The 23,835-nt window shown below is 37.2% G+C and overlaps 1 protein-coding gene across 1 annotated transcript in view; it reads right to left on the bottom strand.

Moving 5' to 3' along the window:
- Nucleotides 1-23,835, bottom strand: part of LOC150101845 (3'-5' RNA helicase YTHDC2-like) — a 503,757-nt gene that overhangs the window by 465,261 nt on the left and 14,661 nt on the right. Inside the window, exons 2-3 of the mRNA XM_090400932.1 lie at nucleotides 17,858-17,959; nucleotides 9,215-9,305 (exon numbers count right to left, since the gene is read on the bottom strand). Of these exons, the coding sequence (XP_090257058.1) occupies nucleotides 9,215-9,305; nucleotides 17,858-17,951 (185 nt within the window). The 5' untranslated portion in view covers nucleotides 17,952-17,959. The remainder of the gene's footprint in view (nucleotides 1-9,214; nucleotides 9,306-17,857; nucleotides 17,960-23,835) is intronic.

Below are 23,835 nucleotides of genomic sequence, written 5' to 3'. Positions count from 1 at the left end.
ATAAAATTACTGTATACAACACGGTGCTGCAATAAATAATGAAACATGAGTATAGAGTGCTTTTGTTCATACACTTAGCAATAAAAATAATCAGCTGGAAACACATAAAACAAGAGTGATTCTTCGAAAGATGGTTTATCAAATGCATAACTTGTGGAAGGTCTAGGCACATCATCAGAAGGTGAAGCGACAAAATTCTTTAAAAATGTGTACATTATGTCCAACTTAATCTGCATTGTTTTGTCTTTTTCTTTTCTGCATAAATTTGTCTCCAGCAAGTAACTGAGCTTGCTTGTTACAGAACTTACATCATTCTGTTCACTTTGCTAAATCTCTCCATGTTGAGAGTCAACTTTTTTTGAGAGCCTCATTTTCTTCTTGTTATTCTGCTGTTTTCTCTTCTTCTAGTTTTGTAATTGTGTACTTCTAGTTCTGCAATTCATGCTTCTAGCTCTCATTTCAGAGCTCTTCATCCATAGCTTCAACCAACAAATCTACATCTTCAATGTCCAACTCCAACTGTTTAGCTAACAGCACTGTCTTGTCACCAATCTCTTGGAAGGCATTTTGTCGAATCCAGTAAATGTATGGACATATTTCAGCTTCTTCCAAACACTATCCATATCCACTGCTGTCGCCTTACTGAATGTCATACATCCTTTATACAATGAAAGATATTATATTCCTTCCAAAGTTTCTCACCCTCAGTAGCAGCAATAATATCACCCTGTTCCATGGGCTAGAGCAGCGTTTCCCAAACTATGTTCTGTGGAACACTGGTATTCTGTGGAAAGTGAATAAGTGTTTCGTGAAAAATTATCAAAATTAATATAAGCCTGGAATGGTTTTAAATGCTGCAACAAGTTCAAACATGTTTGAAAATCAGATACTCATCACTTTGCATGTGGATTGTGCTATTAAGGCCAGTGCGCATGCTGGCCTTAATAGCATAATCTTTCGTGTTTGTTAATAGCACAATCTCTCTGTTACTCGTTGAATGTCACAAGCATGGTCAATGCGATGTGCTGCAGCCCTGCATGTCTGTAGTGTGTGCTGTCGCATTTTTGCAATGCGATAGTGTGCATTTAGCTTTACATTGAATATGAGATCGATGATACTCGACTCTGACCAAGGTGTTCTGTTAAAATTTTGGGGTTTGTGAAGTGTTCCAACATAAGAAAAAGTTTGAGAAACGCTGGGTTAGAGGAATGAAATAGTTTCAGTGACTGTGTTAATGGAATGCTGTCAGAAACATGAGTGGTCATAAGTTGAGGACTGACTGTATATAGATTTTCACAGTCAAGTAAACCCCACTAACCTGTTTCCACAAAGGGCTCTTAGTATCCAGCAAGGACCGAAGCTGCAAAGGCATATTTTCTCTAGTTGGAGCAAATGCCAACTAAATAGTCGATGTCTTTAACTGATTGATGAAACACCATCTCACTTACTGGTGGGCTGAAGTAGCTTGTTGCCAGGCTAGTCTTCCAAGCAAAAGCTCTGGCCTTAGTTCTCCTAGTTCTCAAATGCAGTGCAGGTGGCACTCGCCAAGGATATGCCAAACACACTGTACTCAGATCCTACCCATTCACAGGTACAGTACTGTAGTAGTGAAAACAATACCGTAGTAATAAATCCATAGGTCTACTGATCTAGCAGTGATAAATCCAGACCCACTTACTCAGCCAGTTTGTGCATGGAAGCAGTCTAAACATGGGGAAACTGAAGAAATCACACAAAGAGAAGAGACTGAGTTCCCCCTTTATGTATATAGTATGCTTGTAAGTTTCTCACTTTCCAATACATTTTTTTTTTATTTATGTGATTCCCATCTACAAAAGATTGTAAACCTATAGTACCATAGATAGGATAACATTTTTTTTTTCTATTTTTATTAATTTCAGATTTTTGTTTGTTTGTAGTTTTATTTACGTTTTACATAACCTGGAAATCCTACTCTAGAGACCAAATAGGGAATTTTTTTCAAGTCACTTTTGGCATTCAATAAGCATGGCAGTGATACAATGAGTGAAGAAATTCATCTTCCACTTGAAGACAACTACACACATTGAAGCTCATAGTAGAATTTGAACCCACAGATTGATAGTTGGAGAAAAGATATGACAACCACTCAGCCAACAGGCTAGCATGTCCCTGTTCTTTATTTAACTCTTTCCTCACACATATACATGATGACAAACAACTTAATCAAACACAGTTTCACTGAGAATCATCATAAAAAAATTTTAAAAAAATCCACAAAATACAATTTAAAAAAAAAAAAACATAAAGAAATAAAAATACAACTAAAAAATCACCCACAAATATTAATATTTCCTTACAAAAAAAATCCATATCCACTTTACTTGCATTCAGGACCTTGACAGCAATATAAACAATGTGCGATATCATCTGGAATCATCGAACCAGAATTGTTATTCCCAACAGAACCTCAGTTGGTGACCTCAACAAATAACAACCACCTTAGCTTCCCAAACACAGTTCCTCCTGTCACAAAGGCAGAATGTATACGTTCATTAAAATTCATTCATTAAAGAATGCCAACACCCCACATCACAGAATGCAAAATCTAGAATCCCATTTGCCAAGTTTGACCTGCTATGGCTCAAAATTTCCTAACCAAGCCGTGTCACATTTATTTGCTGTCTTTATTGCTCTTCATATTCTAATAAGCATTCTGACTTCTCTGATTACCTATTTCTAAAGCTCAATTTTCTGAAATTCAAATACCAACCAGTAAGGTAAGACAATCTTCCTTAAGGACTTGAACATCCAGAACTCTAACTGGTTTTCTTTCTCCCATTCTAAGGAGCAAGTAGGCAAGAATGCTGTGATATTTGCTATTAAAAACAACCTTACACAGATAGGAACTAAAAAGGCTTATGTGTTGGCAGTTCATGTCAATTTATTTAATGGTATTAATTCACAACACAAGAAAAATAAGAAAATAATTAATATTTACAGTAAAACCCCGTTTTACGTTCTCACAATTTATGTTTTCCTTACCATTTACGTCATTTTCCATTGTCCCATCAGGCCTATTCTTACCATATATTATTTTCCCACCATTAACAACTTGATGTGGACGTTATTTCCCATGATTTGCGTTTTTTTTCTCAGGTGGGAACACTGATTTTCGAATCAATTTCCTCTCATTCAAATTGATTTCCGAGGAAATCTGCGCATTTCTCTTCCCAGATGGCGTTGCTTTCGGCTGTAGTTTCGTTTCCGCCATCACGGTGACTTGCATGCTTGCAGCAGTAATGTAGTGATGAGCGATACCGTGATTTTTCAATTACAGTTCGAACTGAAAATTACTGATATGAAAACTTCACAGTTTCATATCAGTAATTTTAAACTGTCAGTAGCTCGTGGCACGCGTAATGTGTTGTGATGTGATTTCACAGTGCTGTATTGAAGTCGAGAACAAGGATCATACACAATTGTGAAATTCCATTCGTACTTCTACCAAGTAACACTTGTTACTCATGAATATTAGATATCAGTGAATAAACCACATTCGTGAAATATCGCTTCACTAGCTTGCAGTGTTAGCGTTCATAGTCGCAATTCAGAAGCACGTGGTATATTGCAGAATTTCTGCTACATAATTTAGCGTGTGATAGTTGCTTTCAAGTTGTGGTGGTGGATGATCCATGTTAGTAACATGGATCATCCACCACCAGAGAAGAAAAGATAGCAATTCTGCAACATGTAGATTGGCATGCCGGAAAGCATGTGCAATTAGCAAAAGATCTTGGACTCTCCGTGTCCACTTTGAACACAATAGTAAAAAGCAAGTAAGAATTGAATTCAACGTAAAGCAAAAAAACGAAAATATATCCGGACATCAACATACGATGAACTGAATAAACTTGTGGCGGAGTGGTTTGCTTCTACGAGTAGTTTGGGTATTCCTGTTGATGGTACTATACTCTGAGCAAAAGCCCTTGAATTTGCTGCGAGGTTGGGGGATTAATGGTTTTACTGCATCAGATGGATAGATTGATCATTTTAAGACTCGTCACAATATTGTGTATAATCAAGTGTATGGAGAAAGTAAAAGTGTTGCAGGGGAAACTGTAAACCATTGGAAACATGAACTAAAGACTATTATTCAGGACTATGAACTGAAAAATATTTTCAATGTTGATGAAACTGGGCTCTTTTATAACATTCTGCCAAGTAAAACATTGTATTTTAAAGGAGAGAAGTGTCATGGTGGAAAACTCAGCAAGCAGAAGGTAACTGTTTTGCTCATGGTCAATGGTGATGGATCAGAAAAATTACCTCCATGATGGGGCATTTAATATCCTATCATGGAGACAATGGGGCATTTAATGCCTTATAGCTGTGGAGAGGCAGGTGGGACTTATAAGAGTGCAGGAAAAGCAAAAACAATCAACAGTTAAAAATTTTTTTAAATAGATAAATGTAAGGAATTGTAAATTCATTTATTTTCAGTTATTAAATTTTGTAATCTATGTGGAGTCACATACTAGCAGTAAGTGATCTTTTAGCCTTTTTTTAATGTTTTTTACATTTCCTGCTATTTACACTTTTTGCCATCAGTCCCCTGGAAAGTGTAAAAAGAAGTTTTTACTGTATTTAACTCATTTGCTGATATTTCACTGGTATTATATACGACACCTTCAGAGCACAAAAACAGTTTGTCACAGTACACAAATAGCAATAATTTTGTTTTTAACAGTGGGATCAGTTTGAAAAATTGTAATGGACAACATGAGGAACTGACATCCTAATCGAGGCCAGCTACTGTTGGAGAGAGAGAGAGAGAGAGACAGAAAGTATTAATTTAATCTTAAAATGACTATCTCCCAGATTTTTGATAAATTGATACAGCCATACTTGTTGAGGTTTGGGAAATGTTTTAAAGCTGCCACTGATTCCAAAAACAATCTCTCTCTCTCTCTCTGACTTATGACTTCAGCGTAACACTTTTGTTTTCTTCCATTTGATCTTGCGAAGAAGGGAGTATCCAGAGCATGCTTGCTAGTCCCAACTTGCCACAATGATAGTGATGAATGTATTTTTTTTTATTCTCCAAGGCAGATATCAACAGTTCTTCCTGTCTGTTCATTTATAGTAAGCCAGGTCAAAAGTAGAGAATATTTCATACACTCTTGGATGTAATAAGGAGAGAGTCTGTCCTTAAGTGAAAGAATGAGAGTTGCTGATTTGATATATGATTTAAATATGGTAAGGACCTGATATTTATTAAGCACTCTAGATATCTTTTCTGATGTGCATAAATCTATGGGATAGTAACAGTTTTGCTGTAGTCTTACATATTAGGCAATAAATGGATTTCCAGGGAGCATTCAGTATTTTGTCTATTCTTTGGGGATTATGGCCATTGGCTAAAAAACTGTGATGCAAGCGAGTTTGGTAGTAATAGCATTGTCATCAGAACAGATGGCTCTGTTAGTTAGTGTTTTTAGAATACCAAATTGCTGAGCTAGATGATGGGTTGTGAATGTTTGTGCAAATATCTCCATGTATGCATAGGTTTTCTATAAACAGAAAAAGATAATGAACCATCAGGAAGGTATGTGACTAGTATATCTAAGAAGGGTAGACAGTCATTAATTGTGAAGTGGATTTTTGGGTGTTGGCTATTTAAATGCACTAAAAATGTATCTGATGTGTGTGGACCATAAATAGCAAATGCACCATCAACACAGTACAGCCAAATCACTGGTCTGAGATTGGATCACTGGTCTGAGATTGGATGTATTCATTCCTTGGTTTTCTAATTGTTTTATGACTAAAGGAGAGAGAGGAGATAGCTCACAGTTGTCCCAACTAGTTTGCATATCTTCCCTTTCCACATGAAATAACCAGCATATACACTGTAAATTTAAATAACTAAAATATGTCTGGGGGGAAATGTGACTTTAATAAATCAAGAATCTCAGTTAATGGTACACTGGTAAATAGTGAAGTAATATCAAACTCATCTTATCACATACAGGAGTATATGGAATGCACAGTTCTTGTGACCTGGCTTACTATGGCCAGAGACAGGACGAACTGTTGCCTTAGAGAACATATAAAAAAATACATTCGCCACTATCGCTGTGCCAAGTCGGGACTAGCAAACATGCTCTGAATACTCTCTCCTTCAGAGGATCAAATAGAAGAAAACAAAAGTGCCACACAGAAGTCATTATAACTCAGAGAGAATACTTCTGGAATCAGCAGCAGCTTTAAAACATTTCTGAAACCTCAACAAGCATGGGTGTATCAATTTACCAAAAATCTGGGAGATAGTCATTTTAGAATCGAATTAATACCTTTTTTATCTCTCTCTCTCTCTCTCTCTCTCTTTATCCAACAATAAACAATAACAGACCACCAATTGGACTTTAGATCCTTGTGTTGTCCATTACAAATTTTTTAAACTAGTCTACTGTTAACGAAATTGTTGCTGCTCGTGTACTGTAACAAAGTGTTTTTGTGCTCTGAAGATGCCAGATATAATACCAGCAAATAAATTAAATAAATATTAATTATTTTCTTATTTTTCTTGTGTTGTGAATTAATACTGTAAAATAAATTGACCCACACAGATAGTTCTGTCTACCTACTAGAATACTAAATAACCTTCGCTATCCTGCTAACATCCTTGACCTGTTCTTAATAAGTTTCCCTACCAAATACAGTGTGGTTGTCACTTCTCTTCTTGGTAGCAGTATCATGTCCTTTCTTATTATAAAAGTGCTAAATGAGAAATGAGATGACCTTTATGACTTTCCACAGTCTAACTCAGTGGTCGATATAACATTGTTAGGGACTGATAGAAAAATATAAGACATCATTGTATGGGTAATGTTTAATTCAGTTAAATGACCTCCATCCTGAATGACAATACAATTAAGAGTGAATTGTGGGAACAGTGACATAAATAGGACCTGTAAGATGGAGCAAGGTCATGAAAATAGTTATGGAGGCCAATCAAGTAGGCCAAAATGACCTATTTACCAATAAATGGATGTCGGTGGTTCCCGCATGGCCGGCGCGGTGGGAGAGAGATTGCAACATGTGCACGGTTGCTTATTTACTTATACTTACACATATTCATTCCTAGTGTCAACAAATATAAATGTTGTAGAAAAATATCCAAAACTTTCTGAAGTGGTACTCCCCTTTTTGCTTGCATTTCCAAGCTCAGTTTCAGCAATGTTAATTCCATTTTAACAAAACAAAGAAATAAGCTAGATATAGAATTCTGTGGCGATTTAAGGCTGAAACTTACTAATTTTGAACCCAACATTGCTAATCTTGTCAAGAGTCACGAAGCACGCCCTTCAGATTGACAACGTTAGTAAATTGTATACTAAGTTAATAAAAGTCTTATTTTCATATATATAAGGAATATTGTATTATTGTTATTTTGTTATCTAAATTAAATTTTTTATATTTTATATATTATTTATCCCTCCTATCAAATATGTAATGTTAAGAAGGATGTCAAAAATGTATCCCTTTGACGTTAAGCCAATATAATAATATATACTATATTATACATACAATAAACACTGTAACTATAAAATAAACAATCTAAAAACTCACATAAGCATCTGTTTTTTCACTTGTCCTATTATAATTACGTAATAGTAAAATAGAGGGGGGGGGGGAGAATCGATAAAAAGTCAAGAAACTCTTGAAGGGGTCAATGGTCAAAGACGTTTGGTGACCCCTGGTCTAACTACTATTTCTGTTCTCCTAATCCAAACATGTGATTGAACAAAATAACAGAGAAATAATTCTCACCAGAATGAAGACCTTCATCCCTAATTCCACCCAAAATTCCCAACCACTATCCATGCCTTTGTCTCAAACAAGCATATAAAGGCAATCGAAGAAAAAATTTAGACTACCATGACTGGCCTGAAAGCAAAACTCCAGCATCACATTCATCCTACATTGCAGCTCACAACAACTGCAAAAAAAAAAAAAAAAACATCAAAAAGTTCCAAATGCCATATCTTTTTTCTGTTCGAATGGCAGTTAAGCTTTCAAGTCAATGCTACCACCAGACACAACTTTTTTTTCCCATTTCCATCCATGTTTCCACTGCTCTCACATATAGATGATACTATAGTAACATCTCTTAAAGACAAAGCTGACCGCTATTATCACTCCTCAATTCCAATTACAGCACCGATAACAAGGCAAAGAGCCCCTCACTTTACCATGAACCATTCACTCCATGCTACTCCCAGCCTTCTACTAGAAAGAAATCAGAGGAATACCAGAATACCCTGGCCATGAATAAGGCATCTGGTCCTGATGGTATTCCTCACCACCACCAATGTGTGCTAAAAAAACTTGTGCTCCACAACCAATACCTATCTTATATTGCCTGTTCAATATTTTTCTGACTCAATTAGCATCTATCCTACTGTGGAAATAACGCCCAAAAGGCTGTCAATGTGGTAATAAAAGTCAGAAACAAACTAAAAAGAAAAAAAAAAAGGCAATGAAAGTCAGACAAACTACTGTTCAATTGCTCTCACTTCAGTTTTCTAAAAAAAACTATAGGAAGGGTCATAACAGCCAACTTTGCCCACCTGGAGACACTGTCTGACTAGTTTAAAGGTGTGTGTGTGGGGGGGGGGGGGGAAGAAACCGCATCCATCACACAATAGAGAGGGTTATTGGTTTCAGAAATTTTAGGTAAACTATATATCCAATGGGGGTGAAGAGTAAAAATTTGAGTTTCTTAACTAATTCAGAGGTGCAAGATGTGACACTTTCTGGGAATTGCGCAGATACATGTACAAACTTTCCTCATCATTCCCTCCTAACAAGATGGCATCATAATAGCTTTTATTAACAGAACCTTTAACCTTTGTTCTATCCTAAATTTTACCCAAAATCTTCAAAGTCTACAATCAGAAACAGTATTATCATAAATATTCATATATATGTACAAACAGATAATGCATAAAACTGCAGCTCTAAAAAACAATTAAACTTTGGTTTTTTTTTTATTTGCATATATTTCACTGTATAAGTTCTGAAAGCTGATGAGAATGTATTATTTATTACAGGATTAACATTTTAACAATAAAAATAAACTAATGCTTTAGGAAATTCTTTTTTTTAAAAAAAATCCATATCTATAATTTCAATAATTATGATACTGAAAAAAAAAAGGGATAAATACCCTCTACTCTTTGATTTTAAACCAAGTTGCAGACAATATCGATGAATATAAGCTCTTTCAACTGATGTGAAGGATGAAGGAAATTCAAGTTCTGCATCAAAATCAATAAATTTAAAAAATTAAACATATGAAAATCAACACACACACACACATGCAAAGATATGAGATATCTTGGAAAACAGACATGAATAATAATTTTACATGCTAACAAACAAGTTACAGGTAAAAATGTACCAAAGATGAACACAGTTGTAGTCTCTATAGTGAATGTAGCGGTAGTTTCGAGCTGTACTTAAAAAAAAGTGTTTTTAATTAGTAAATTAGTAAATTAGTAAATTAGAAAATGCAGCAAATTGTGCTGCATTTTCTTCAATTTGGATAGAAGTGTCCTTCAGGGTGTCGTTGTAGAAATTTTTTGTTATTTATATTGCGTTTTGCTATATGTTTGTTGTACTACTTCAGCTTCTAAAGATGGCGTCCATAAAGAAATGTATGACAGCAGCGTGAAAGGCTTCTGTATGAAAGTCTGGCTTTGCCTTGGATTTTTTACAGTGGATGCGATGCAAAAACTGCTATATGTATGCACCAAAAAATATGAAAGATCTGTGGACTGTTTAGATAAACAAGTAGAAGAGAAGTGTTCACGTACGTGAAAAGTGTCTGGATAGATTAAAGCAATTAGAAATGGGAGCAAACGTCGGGACAGTAGTAGAAGAGCTTCAGCAGGAGTTAGTGAAAATGAAAAGTGAAATGAAACATCTGGAAGAGGATATTAAACAGCTAAAGGAGAGATTGGCTGATGATAAAGAGAAGGAGGAAGTTAATGTTATAAAGAAAGAATCAAAGGATAGTCATACATCAGTGTATGGAGACTCAATCATTAGAGGTGTAATTACTAATAAAGTGCACAAAACATGCTTTCCTGGTGGAACAATAAAGCAAATAACTAATGTGTTGCAGAAAAGGAAATAAAGGGCATCAAAATTAGTGGCAGTCATGGGCACAAATGACTTACTTGGGGAGAAGAAGAATGTTGATAGAAACTTTAAGAAGTTGTTGCAGCAGGTAAAGAAGAATAGTGTTGTTGGGAAAGTCATATGCTATCATATCTGGGAAAGTGAGAAGGAGAGCAGAGATAATGAATAGTAAGATGGCCGAGTTCTGTGAGACAAAGGGAGTTCAATTTGTAAATCTGTGGAGTTAATTTGAAAGGAAGTTCAAATGGTATAAAGCTGATGGATTACATTTGAATGGGTTTGGTGTTGCGCATTTAGAAAGGTTATTGTTTTCTGAGAAAGCACAGAGTCAAGAAGTTAATGTAGTAAATGATCAGAGTCTACATGTGAAGCAGGAGAGCACAAAAAACAGATTGTATGACAGACAGAAGTGGATATGAAGTTGAAGATGTGGTTGCAGTGGCACAAGATGATGGAATACATAAAGGTGAGGATGAGACATGTAGGAATGGAAATCAGAGTCAGGATCAGGAACATTGGAGTGGTCAGACTGAAGAGATAGAGTAGCACCTAGAATAGAGAATGTTGGTGCTGGTAGAATGGTCTCAAACATGCAGGGATTATTATGTTTATACACAAATGTAAGGAGTATTTGAAACAAGAGAACTGAGTTTGTGGCATTGATTGAGACGGTATACCCAAAAGTAACTGGAATAAATGAAACTTGGTTGTCTGAGGAGGATGTGATGACAGGAATAGAATTAGAAGGATATATAATTTTCCGGACGGATAGAAATGTGAGAAAAGGAAGGGGAAGTGCTGTTAATGATTGCAGAGGAATTGTGTCTGCAAGGTGTGGAAGTTGATGGTGCATGCACAGATTTTGAATCTGTGCATGCACCATAAGAGATGTACATATTGGCTATAAATGAAGTGTATAAACATTAATTTTACAATGGCATCCAACTCTGGGGATAAGCTGAACAGCTGTCCAAATTTGGAAGAATTTTGCAATCTTCCAGTGGGGCTACAGACAGTGAGTGATTTAGCCTTCATAGAACATGATATTCCTTGGTTTTCATTTGTTCTTGGGGCTGTATAACAGATGTACATATTGGCTGTAAATGAAGTTATAAACATTAATTTTACAATGGCAGCTAACTCTGGGGATAAGCTGAACAGCTGTCCAAATTTGGAAGAATTTTGCAATCTTCCAGTGGGGCTACAGACATGCAATGTGCTGAAACATCACTCTCTCTCTCTCACACACACGCACACACACAAACACACAAAAAAAAAACCTTCTTAAACCATTTTAACATAATCTCAATGGTAATCTTAGCCATTTTTATTTGTATAGGGTAAATTTTTAATGCATTTTAAGGCGTTGGAACATTTCAGCTTTCCTATCAGCAGTGGTTTCCATCAGTACATGACTGCTGCATCTGAGCACCTTAGGATAGTAACTCCTCTATCCTTAAATTATCTAAATTCCATGGGAACTAAATTCTGAGCACCTTAGGATCGTAACTCTATCCTTAGATTATCTAAATTCTGTGGGCCCTCTCTGCTGTTAATGATCTCTGTAGTGTGCATCAGCATTATATGTTGCTTAGTACTCAAGGCCACGTTAGCTGCAAGTTTAGCAAACTGATTCAGTAGCTACTGTGGTTTGCCACCCTTTTTTTTTTTTTTTTTTTTTCAAAGCACATTATGGATGGAAATTCCATGGCACTTCTTAAACCTTTAGATAGTAGCATGAAGTGTATCAATAACCAAAGCAGACACTCTGCCTCAAACGGGAGAGTGACCATGTGGTTGTGTTCTGGGAAGTTGCCAAACATGTGGAGGTTCTCTGTCAAGAAGGGGTTTAATGTTCAGCTACAAGGCTGGTGATTATGAGAGACTCAGGAGTCATCTCGGAATACTGCCATGGCTTGAGAAGCTACAAGGAAAGAATGTCAGTAATGCACGGCAAGTGGTCAGAGATTGCTTCAGAGTAGCAGTATCAGACTGCACACCAAAGGTGTAGGATAAATCAAGTTGGAATTAAGTGGATGAGTAGGGATATAAAACAAAAGCTGCAAAAAAAAAAAAAAAAAAACATTGGGGTGGAAATATAAAGAAAAAAGATCAGCACACAGCATACTCATGAGCAGTACAAAGTGCAAGCAAGAAGGGTGACTAGTATATGGTGAGGAAGGCCAAATAAGACTATAAGAAAGAATTAGCCAAACAGGTCAAAGTAAATCAAAAGAGTTTTTTCATTATGTAGCAAGAAAGAGGAAAAATGACTACGGTAGAATGACTTTAAGCAATGCACATGGTAGGTCACTGAACCAAAAGAAAAGTAGAGTTGCTCAGTGATCATTTTGAAAGGTATATCATCCAGATGGTGATTTTACAGTTGCTGATGTTATAGAGGTGTATATCAACAATGAGGTAGATGAACAGGTGTTCAGAATATTAAAAAATATGAATGTGAACATAGCAGTGGGACTGGATGGCATATCAGCCTATCTCTTGCATACTATGTGAGTATGCACGAGAATTGACACTGCCTCTGACAAAGTTGTTCATTTTAAGTCTCAGCTCTGACAGGGTTCAAAGGGAGTGGAAAGATTGTAAGATAGTAATGCCATTGTATAAAGGTAGCTGCAAGAGAGAGGTAGCAAACTACAGACTAAGTAATATACATGGAGTGATTGTTAAAGTATTGGAAAAGTTGGAAAAAGGTAAAATACAACAGTGGGTTGATAGTGATGTGATACTCTATAGTGGGCAGCATGGCTTTGTAAAGGTAGATCCTGTCTTAGTAATTTATTCACATTTTATAATAAATGTGACGGTAGAATTGGATAAAGGTAATAGCTACACCATGATACTACTTGATTTTGCCATGGCATTTGACAGAATACCACATGGAAAACTGGAGAGGATGGGAATGGATATGAGGACAGTAGTGTGAATAGGGGGATTGCTGACAGACACCAGAGAGAGTAGTATATGATGGCGTGGAGCCTAGGAGAATGATGGTGACTAGTGGAGTACCTCAGGGTTCGGTATTAGTACCACTACTCTTTGATTTGTACATTAATGATATAGCAGAAGATTTGAAGTTGTTTACTGATGATGCAAAACTGGGGAGAGACCAATAGTTAATAAAGGTGATGTAGACATCCTGCAGGATGATTTAAATAAATTAGCATTGTGGGAAATGGATAATGATTTTCAATTTAATGTTGCAAAATATAAGGTTATGCACTTTGGTTGAAAAGGTTGAATATGGTGTATCATATTGATGGTATTGGTTTGCAGGAAACTGATGAGGCTAGGGACTTGGGGATAATGGTGGACAAAGAGTTAAAGTTCAGAGGGCATATTGCAAAAGTTGGTAAAATAGCTCAATTTTGGATGTTGAAAAAAATGCTAACAAGTGAAGAATCATAGCCTCTTTATAAGGCTATGATTCAGCAACATCTTGACTACTGGGCAGATTTGATCTGATCACCTGGGTTTCTTGGGGACCAGGAGGTAGTTGAGAAGATTCAGAGATGAGTGACCAAGATGGTAACTATTCTTCCCCCCCATATGCAACCCACAAACCCTCAATCTATCATCTTAGGGAGCATTCTACAGCCCACTCACCATCTTGATCACTTCCCTCTGGAATCTCTCCACCACTTCCTCATCCCCAAGAAACCCAGAAGATAACCAGACCTGAGTTTGGTCACCTGGCTTATGTACTCTTTTTTTTTTAACTGGATGGGTGGGTGTGAATGACTGAGGAATGCCATATGTTTAATTCCTGTAGAAAAACTTTTATGTTGGTTACACATGACTAACTTTTTCAGGAAATGACAATTCGAGGCATGTGTGAAAAGCTCACAATTACTACAAAAATATGACCTGACTACCTGTTACAAACCAAATAAGAAATTGGCATCTCTTATCTGCTTCACCAAAGACCAGCCACTTCCCCTAGACCTACCTGGAGTAAACCAAGTCCCTTGCAGCTGTAAACTGTCCTACTACGGTCAAACAGGCAGGACAGCTAATATCAGGATATCAGAACACAAAGACTATATCCGGTTTCATCAATACAGCCACTCAGGACTTGCAGTCCAGGCACTAGATACTCACTTCCCAAATCTCAACAAATTTGGATAGCTTGCATCCTTAGAACATCAGCCAAACAGCCAAGACAACCCAATTTAGCCTGCTAGGGGCACCTTTACTCTAGGACCAATGCCAGTTGCCTTTGTCAGCCTCATTTGCTCGTTGTTAGTGCCTGCATGCACATATCATAATTTTATGTTCCCAGAAGATGGTAATATATGTAACATTAAGTTACATATATTACTATCACATTTCTGTTCACCTTATCACATAAGGTGAACAGAATCCAGTTTACCTTGGAAAAAAGAAATCAACAACAGTCTCCCTTTTCTATACACTCTGATTACACAACAGCCTGATGGATCCCTGGCTTTCTCTGTTTACAGAAAACCAACCCATACAGGTAGATACATTCACCAGCAATCACACACACACACACCCCTCACAACAATATGGGATTATAAAAACCCTATATAACAAAGCTAAATTAATCTGTTCAGACAACAATGCCTTAACTACTGAACTTAACCATATCCTTAACATCTTCTTAGCCAATTAGCCAATGGCTACAACCCCAAAAACATCCAGAAAATATTGAAACCAGTTAACCCCCCCCCCTTCTAAACAGAGATTACACTAAATCTATCACCATTCAGTATGTCCAGGGCACGTCTGAAATGCTCACAAAAATCCTAAAGAAATTGGCATCTCTTATCTGCTCCATCAAAGATCAGCTACTTCCCCTAGACCTATCTGGAGTATACCAGGTCCCTTGCAGCTGTAAACTGTCCTAATACGATCAAACAGGCAGGACAGCTAATATCAGGATATCCGAACACAAAGACTATATCCGGTTTCATCAATACAGCCACTCAGGACTTGCAGTCCTGCACTAGATGCTCACCACAGAATACGCTGGAAGAAAGCCACTTTACTACACCATAGCAAATATAAATATGAAAGATTGTTCCTGGATTCAGCCTCAGCTCTAAAAAAACTTCCCAAATCTCAACAAATTTGGATGCATGAGACTGCCCCAGCTTGCATCCTTAGAACATCAGCCCAACAGCCAAAACAACCCAATTTAACCTGCTAGGGAGCACCCTACTCTAGGACTAATGCCAGTTGCTTTCTTCAGCTTCATTTGATCGTTGTTAAATCCTGCATGCACATATCATAGTTTTATGTTCCCAGAAGATGGCAATGTAACATTGTCAAAATATTGGAAGGTATTGATTAAAGTTTTTTAATTAATATTTTAGTATACATTGTCATTTCCTGAAAAATTTAAAATCATGCCTTATGTTTAAATATATCATCCTGACAATTGAAGTTTGGTAACAGAGGCATAACCTAAAACTTTTTTTCTCTTGATATGGACTAAAATTTTGGTTCTGGTGCTTGGAATGATGAACAGCTATTTTAAAATAGTATACAAATAGTATACATACATACTGTCTAACCACAGATGCGAGAACCTTGGCTATCACAGTGCCAAGAAGAGTCAGTTCATGTTTGAAGGGGAGGAAGGAATAAGGCAATGTATGAATTGTTAACCAACATGCGAAATCACATACTTTATACGTAAAATTTTCCAACTGTTGTACAAGCAAAATAATTACCACTTTAAAAACTAGAATTTTAATAAAAGAAAGCTAATTTTCTGAAGTATAATAAGTTCTGCACAGAACTGAGGGAATCACAATAATGGATAAAATGTAAAGCAGCAAAATCAGAAATAAACTTGGAATTACAAACTCCCTAAATGAAACAGTGATTTGCTATAGAGAAATATGAAAGAACTTGTACTGAGAATGAACAGAAGCAGAATACCTATAAAAAAATTCTAAATTACCACCCTAAAGGTATCCAATGCACAGGAAGACATATCAGCTCAAGCAAGTATATGTACGCTGATGATCTAGCAATCCTACATCAATCTACCTCCTTTGCCAACCGGAATCAACCTTGAACACAGACCTGAACATCCTGGAAGAGTACTTCAAGCAGTGGTACTTGAAGCCAAATCCAACAACAACTGTGTCCACAGTATTTCACCTGAACAATGCAGAGGCGAAATGACACCTCAACCTTTCTTTCGGTGGAAAAATGGTAGAACACAAGCCTCACCCGAAATACCTTGGAGTGAGCCTGGACAGAGGCCTAACCTATAAAAGGTGCATCACCAACCTATCCAATAAACAACATCATTTCAAGGCTTGCTGGAACAATCTAGGGTTGTGATGCAGAAGTCCTAAGGTTGTCTGCACTAGCCCTCGCATGCTCTGCAGCAGAATATTGTGCCCCTGTCTGGGAAAGAAGTGCACACACACTAACATTATAGACACTCAGCTAAACTCTACCATGTGCACAATTAGTGGGACAGTGAGAAGCACCCCTCTCTCCCAGCTGCCTGTCCTATCTAACATTGCTCTACCAAACATACAGAGAAGACAAGCCTCGATTAAAGAATTTAATAAAGCAATGAGCAACCCACTCCTGCCCCTGCACCAGACTCTAATAAATCTACATAGTCTTCGTCTAAAATCTAGAAAGCCTCTCTGGTCCATGGACAAACTCTCTTCAGCTGCTCTGCCATCAACACCTGATATGTGGAGAGAATACTGATCCAACAATCTCCCAACAGCTTCCTGGTAGAAGATCCCTGTGCTCTGCAGCCTGGTTTTGCTGTTCCTAAAAAGATTTGGTGATCAATCAACAGGATCAGAACTAACCAAGGCAGATGTGGCTACCTACTACATAAATGGGGGGGGCTGTTAGACCACCCTTATTGTGATTGTTCTCCTGTGGCTCAGACGATTACTCATATTGTATACGACTGCTCAAGGCACCAATTTCACAGTGGTGGCCTAGAGGACATCCACAAGGTGACGGATGAGGCCTTGAATTGGCTTGCCACCATACCAACTACTGGACATTGACCTGTAGTTGGTATGGTGGCAGTGGTTATGGAGGAAAATAGAAGATCAAGGTTCCATTTCACCACGAACACGTTATTCTCGTAGTCGCTCTCATAGTCCTCATCGAAGTATCAGAGGAACTCCTCCTCATGCTAGAAGATGATCCATTAGAGAAATGGGTTTTCTCTAATGGATCAAGATTTTCACACAAGTCACAACTGCTCTCTAATAAAACCTTGGATAAAGCTACATTTGTGTTGTGATGTGTTGAGAGAACATGCAGTCTTGTCATATTTGATGCAGTAGGATGATAATTTTCTCTGGCTTGATTATAACAAATTACTTTTGTTTTGTTTTGTTTTTTTTTTAAAAAAAAAGGAAGACTTGGAAAGCAGTTTGTGCCTTTTAGTAATGAACTTTTACATATTAAGATTTTCATCATTTGTTTCTGGATACTGTGATTGTACATTTCACTTGCCAGTTTCACAAAGCCATATGCATAAATAAGTAAATTGATTACTCTATTATCAGAATGGATTCGCCTTCTTCTGCCATGTGCAGAAGTGTCGAGAGGTCTCACATCTGTGGTTGGACAGTATAACATAACTTATTATATAACATAACTCATTACGTATAAACAAGCCCACCTTTTTGATCTTCATTTAAGCGAAACCGCTGAAGTGCTAAAGTTACAGCAATACGAAATTCTTCACCGACATAAACTTTGTTCTTCTTTGTCATGGTAATATCTATCAAAAGATGTCATAAATAATGTTTATACAGAATACACACATCATCCAACATACAGTACATGCACTAAAAACCTATTTTCAGTAATCCTTATTAATTTTTAAGATATCTGTTTATATATATTTATTCATATAATTTGAAAATTTCTAGAAGCAGTATAAGGAGTGTGTGAGCAAGGGCATAAGGAATAGGTTCTTTCTATGGAGAGTAGATGGTGAGTGGAATGCATTGTCTGACATTATGGTGAATGCAGATACATTGAATGAGTTTAAAGCATGGCTTGATGGGCTTTGTGTGTAATAGTATGTGCCTCCTGTGATGAGTCATTTGACGCCATGGAGGTCTGATGTTAATAATAATAATAATAAGCCTCTGTTATTAACTAAGCAGAAATTTTGACTACAGAATCAAAACATTTCCAAGTTTGAGATACTGAGACTTGCACAATACAAGCTTAATTGTATAAGATGGTTGTATGTACCCTATGATTAGCAATATTCCTCAAAAGAAAAGGTTCTTGATTTCCTTTATAATAAAAGTGGATATTGCTTTTTTCCAAATGATTATTTAAAATCTCCCATAGAATGATAACCCACTACTGTTTTCTTTTTTTTTTTAAAAAAAAAGAGATAAATACAAGATATACCTAAAATAATTTATTGAAATAAAGGAAATTATGGATCCATTCATATTTTATAACCAAATGCAGAAAGACACTTAAAAATTTCTGTATCAGGGCTGCCTTGGTTTGCACCAACTTAAAAGACACAATAGAGTGTTGCTCTCTTGAGATTTCTGCCAGGTCTCTGATGAGAACCAACAGTTTGAAAGCTGTCAGATTTAATTAATTAAACCATCAGTGCTTAATAATTGATGCTTGAAAAATTTTGTGCTGGCTCAACAGGTAAGTAAATACATCACTAGTCAAGTGTCAACCTGGATAAACTGATGAGGTCTATGACTGACCACACAACTATGCAAAATCTGATATATCAATATTAAATTTTGCATAGTAGTGTGGTCATTCTTTTGCTATGGCTAATTTTCATATTTAACTACCAATGTTGAAGAAAATATGCTAACTAATTTAAACCATTTATTATTATTTATTTGTTAATGATAAATGGTCATTTTCACACATTTTCAGTTCTAACACTTAGAGTATTATTATTATTATTACTTAGGCCTCCATGGAGCCAAAAGACTCATTGCGGGAGGTCCTTCCTAGGAAACACAAATTCTATCAAGATTCATTGTGGGAGGTCCCTCCTAGGAAACACAAAATCTATCATACCACTCCTTAAACTCATTGACCGTTCTCACTCTCACCACTCTATCAGGCAATGCATTCCATGGTTCAACCACCTCCGTGCAAAGAAACCACTCTTCACTCTCTTGCTCACAGCTTCCTTTCGTAACTTCCAGGTATGGCCCCTTGTCATCACTCCTCCCCGCTGTTCATCCAAGTGAAAGAACTCCCAAGTGTCAACCCTGTAATCACCTCTCAACAGTTTAAAAGTCTCAATCATATCACCTCTCTTTCTTCTATCTACCAAACTCTGCAGTCCACATTCCTGCAGCTGATTCTCATAACTAACATTGTACAATCTTGAAATCATCTTTCTTATCTGCCTCTGTACCCTTCCCACAGTTAATTTATCCCCTTCAAATCCTGGAGACCAAATCTGAGAACAATAGTCTAAGTGTGGTCTGATCAGGTTCTTATACAATGGAATGATAACTCTTTTATCTCTGCAGGTCAGCATCCTTCTCAGTATTGCAGCAATCCTCTGTGTTACCTTCACCACCTTCACAATATGTTCCCTAAATTTCAGGTTTCTATCAATCATCAAGCCCAGATTTCTTGTCTCCCCTACTTCCTCCAGTACAACTCCTCCAATAGAGTATGAAGTGTCCCATCGATATGTCCCAAACGATCTTATAGTTTGCTGCATTAAACCCACACCCAAGAGTATGTCTTGAATCACTCCCGTGAAAAAGTCCATTTCTTCTGTGCCATTATAAGCAAATGTTCAAGGTAAAAACCATTCAAAATCAACATAAAAATTATCAATAAAATAAAACCCTGTGGTTTTCTGAATTCTGATTGCCTTCAAAACATGACAAATAAATAGGGCAAGTGATGTCATTTGCTATAGCTGCAAATAAGAAAACAACTGAAAAATTAGGTGGCTTCATTCTGCCAAAGAATCAATAGTTCAAAACAGCTGTCATGCCAGTGAAACCTAAAGGCACTAATAAAAAGGTGAATATATAGACTTGTTGTGGGCTCAGGTCATGTCTTTTTAGTGCAAAGCAAAGCAACTCCGACATTGAAGGTATATTCTCATAAGCTCTGGAAAATTTCGAATTTGGCTATAATAACAATAATGGATAGGTATCAGCAGGTTGTGTATGGGGGAGCGATATTTCAAAAATGAATGATCACTAGCAGACTATCTCATGAGTTTGTCTTGGGGCCATTGCTATTCAACTTGTATGTTAATGATATTGGGGGCAGGCTTAACTGAGGATATGCACTTATTTGCTGATGATCCAAAGTTGGGATAAGAACTGAAGATATGCAGTTGTTTGTTAATGATGCAAAGTTGGGATGAGAAGCAAAGCAGATATTATGACTTTGCAGGTGGTTTTCTCACTCAATAGACTATATGAGTGGAGCTGTCTGTTTAATGTAGCAAAGTGCAAGGTCTTGAAATATGGAAGGCAAAGTTGGGACATAGTGTATACAATTAATGAAAAAATTTTAAAGGAGGTGGAGGAGATTCAAACATCTAAGTGTGATGGTGGGCAAAGGATTAAAGTGTAGGAAAACATACTGCTAAAATTGCAAGAACATCGCAATGGATTATGGCAATGATGAGAAGTGCAGAAACAAAGAGGTTATGATTCCCTTGTATAAAGCCTTTTCATCAGGAGCTGCAGTGCATCAAATTTAGTTGCCTAGTATTCAACAGGATAAGGATAAATTAAGGTCCAGAGAAGATTCAGTAAGTTGATTTCAATGTAAGGAATATGGAAAATGAGGATAGATTGAGGGAACACAACTTGCACAACTTTATGAATAGAAGAAGTAGAGGGAATATGATTGAGACATAAATTGGTGAGGGATTGTTACTAAGTTTTTTTTTTTTTTAATCTGATCCACACATGAAAGACCACAAGACCTATAGCATATTAGTGCCGTGTATGGGCAAGAGGAATACAAAAAAGGAGAAGTTGTTCACATTTTGCTTGAACAGCTGAGGATTGTAATCTTTGAGGAAGGCAGAGTGGGGGGGGGGGAGATTGTTCCAAAGGACAGAAGTAGATGGAATGAAAGAGAAGGCAGTGAAGTTGGCTCAGGGAGTTTCAAGATGGACTATAAAAAGGGTGTTGGTTAGCAGTGGCCCTTTTTTAATGATTTTGGAGGAGAGTGGAGGAATAATAGTGGCTAATTCAGCAGAGCGCTGTCTGCCAAAGTATCTATAGAAGAGGCAGAAACTGAACATCTGTGAGAGAGAGAGAGAGGGGGGGGGGATCATTAATTAGTAGGATTGCCCTCTTCTGGATAGAATTGGGCCATAGTAGAGAGGATTTTGGTGCCCCACCTCAAATATAGGATCAATATTCCATGTCTAGGCAGATTTAGGCTTTATATAGAGTTAGCAGCTGTGAAGGTGTGAAGTTGTGTCTTGTGTGAAAAAGTACACCAAGTTTTTTGGCAGAAGCTATAGTTGAAATATGGATGTGTCAGGAAAGATCAGAGGTACAGGTCAGTTCAAGAAGAGAAATTTGATTGTGTTTGGATATCTCAGTATTACCGAAGGTAGGGAGATACGAGCTCTTTCTTGCGAGAGATTGAACAGAACTGAGTTTTGGTGGCATTGAAGTTTACAAGGTTGTCATTGCCCACTGGGATATAGCTAAGAAATCAAAGTTCAAGTCCCTGGTTGTGGCAGATCTTGAGGATTCTAATACTCAGCAAAGTTCTAATACTTTGCCGTCAGCAAAGCTATGGATAGGATGACCAGAAGTGAGAGCAACTGGATGGTAGTTCATTGGCTGACTTTTTATCACCTTTCTTTGGGATGAGCTAAATGTGGACCTGTTTCCATATTGTAGGGTAGATGCCAGTTGGGGTTCTGAAAGGAATATCAGTTCTGTTTAAATAACTGTAGGTGGTGATGCACATCATTTATATTGCTGTTTAGGTAACAGAGGTTGGTGAAGTGGATGTGGAAACACGTTTTTTTGGTAAGAATTAGTGTTGGTGGGTTGTTTGGATTTCTGTTGTCTTTTCAATTGTGGTTCATTGTGTTTGGTGAGGAAGAGATAAAAAGGAAGTGAAACAAACATACTACCCATACAGAGGAGAGTTAGTCTCCTGTCCATATGTGGCCTTGACAGTTCCCCCTGCAGTCATATTTGGTCTCCCTCCAGTCACGAACTGGCAAAATATGAGGGTTGCAGGATTTTTCGCTAGCTGATCAGGAAGCCTCCAGGTTCATTATATCTGGTTTGGTCCCGTGGCCAGCCTGCAGAACCATTTTATTGCCCTTACTGCTGTGCCCTCAAATGGAGGATGGTCCAGGCCCTCTACAGTGAGATTGGTATGTCATTGAGGGTATCATTCAGTCACTGCATATGGGAAGAAACCAGAACCTTGCTCTAGCAACCAAACATGGCTGCAGCCACTTCAGGTCTCTGATAAGCAATGTGGTGGTATTTCAACAGGTGATAAAAGACATCTACTATCTAGCATCTACCACCTAGGTAGGTACTAGATAGTAGAGGGGAGAGAATAGGCCATTCCTGGAAGCTGTATAAGGAGGGTATGAGCAAGGGAGTGAGGAGCAGGTTCTTTGCATGGAATGTGGTTGGTGAGTGAAATGCACTGACTGAAACTGTGGTGAGAGAAACTGTGAATGGTTTAAGGTACAGTTTGATGATCTATTTGCATGACAGTGCAGACCTTCCATGATGAGTCTCTTAACTCCATGGAGGTCTGATATTATAAACAACAATAACAATAATAATAATAATGATGATGATCCAGTCCCTAGAGGGCACATTTAGTTTCTTTTCAATTACAAGTTGAACTGCTTCTGTAATAATTTGAGTGTCCACATATGTCTTATATCAGCTTAAATTTGTGCTACGAAGATGTTGGTTTGAAATCCAGCAAAATATCAGTAATCCAATAAATCGTTTATTTTGTTCTTCTTCTGGTTGTTTATATTATGAAATACTATTATGAGAATGAAGTACTTTGATGAACTGCTCATTTAATATTTCAACCATATCCTCCATAGCAGTTATCATTTTCATCAATTACGATCATCCTTCCAAAACTATTCTTCTTTCTACTAGCCAAAGATCAAAAGAACTTTCTAGAACTTTACTTGATATCACTGGCTATTTGCAGTTCATACTGCATTGCCCATTCTTATAACTGAGTAACTTTCTAGTCTGCTGTTATTAATCCTAATGTAGCTGATTACTACCATTCATCCCATGCTGCCTAATGCCTTCTTCTTTCAGACTGCATTCTTAACTCTTCATTCATCCATTTCATACCTACCTTATTTAATCTCCAGATCTTTGAATTTTGTAATTCAGTATTTTGTAATACTAGTTTTTTGTAACACTAGTATTCAAAAAATAATTTTCGAATACTAGTATCCAAGTACCATGCTCTTCGTTCCACCCAGCTCCTCGTTTTATGCAATATAGCTCTGAGTGTCTCTTAAGTTTTCCATAATCAGTAGCTGTGTGGTTTTATATATCCTTGCCTCATAGAAGTAGTCATATGGTTGGCCTTTCCCCCTAGGTGATCACCTCATGGTCACTTTCACTAACTGGAGGGAGATTT

The sequence above is a fragment of the Typopeltis vanoorti genome, chromosome 11, assembly GCF_054136105.1.
Source record: "Typopeltis vanoorti isolate ZY-2024b chromosome 11, IOZ_Tvanoo_1.0, whole genome shotgun sequence".
NCBI lineage: Eukaryota > Metazoa > Arthropoda > Arachnida > Uropygi > Thelyphonidae > Typopeltis > Typopeltis vanoorti.
This window is presented reverse-complemented; position numbering and strand designations above follow the sequence as displayed.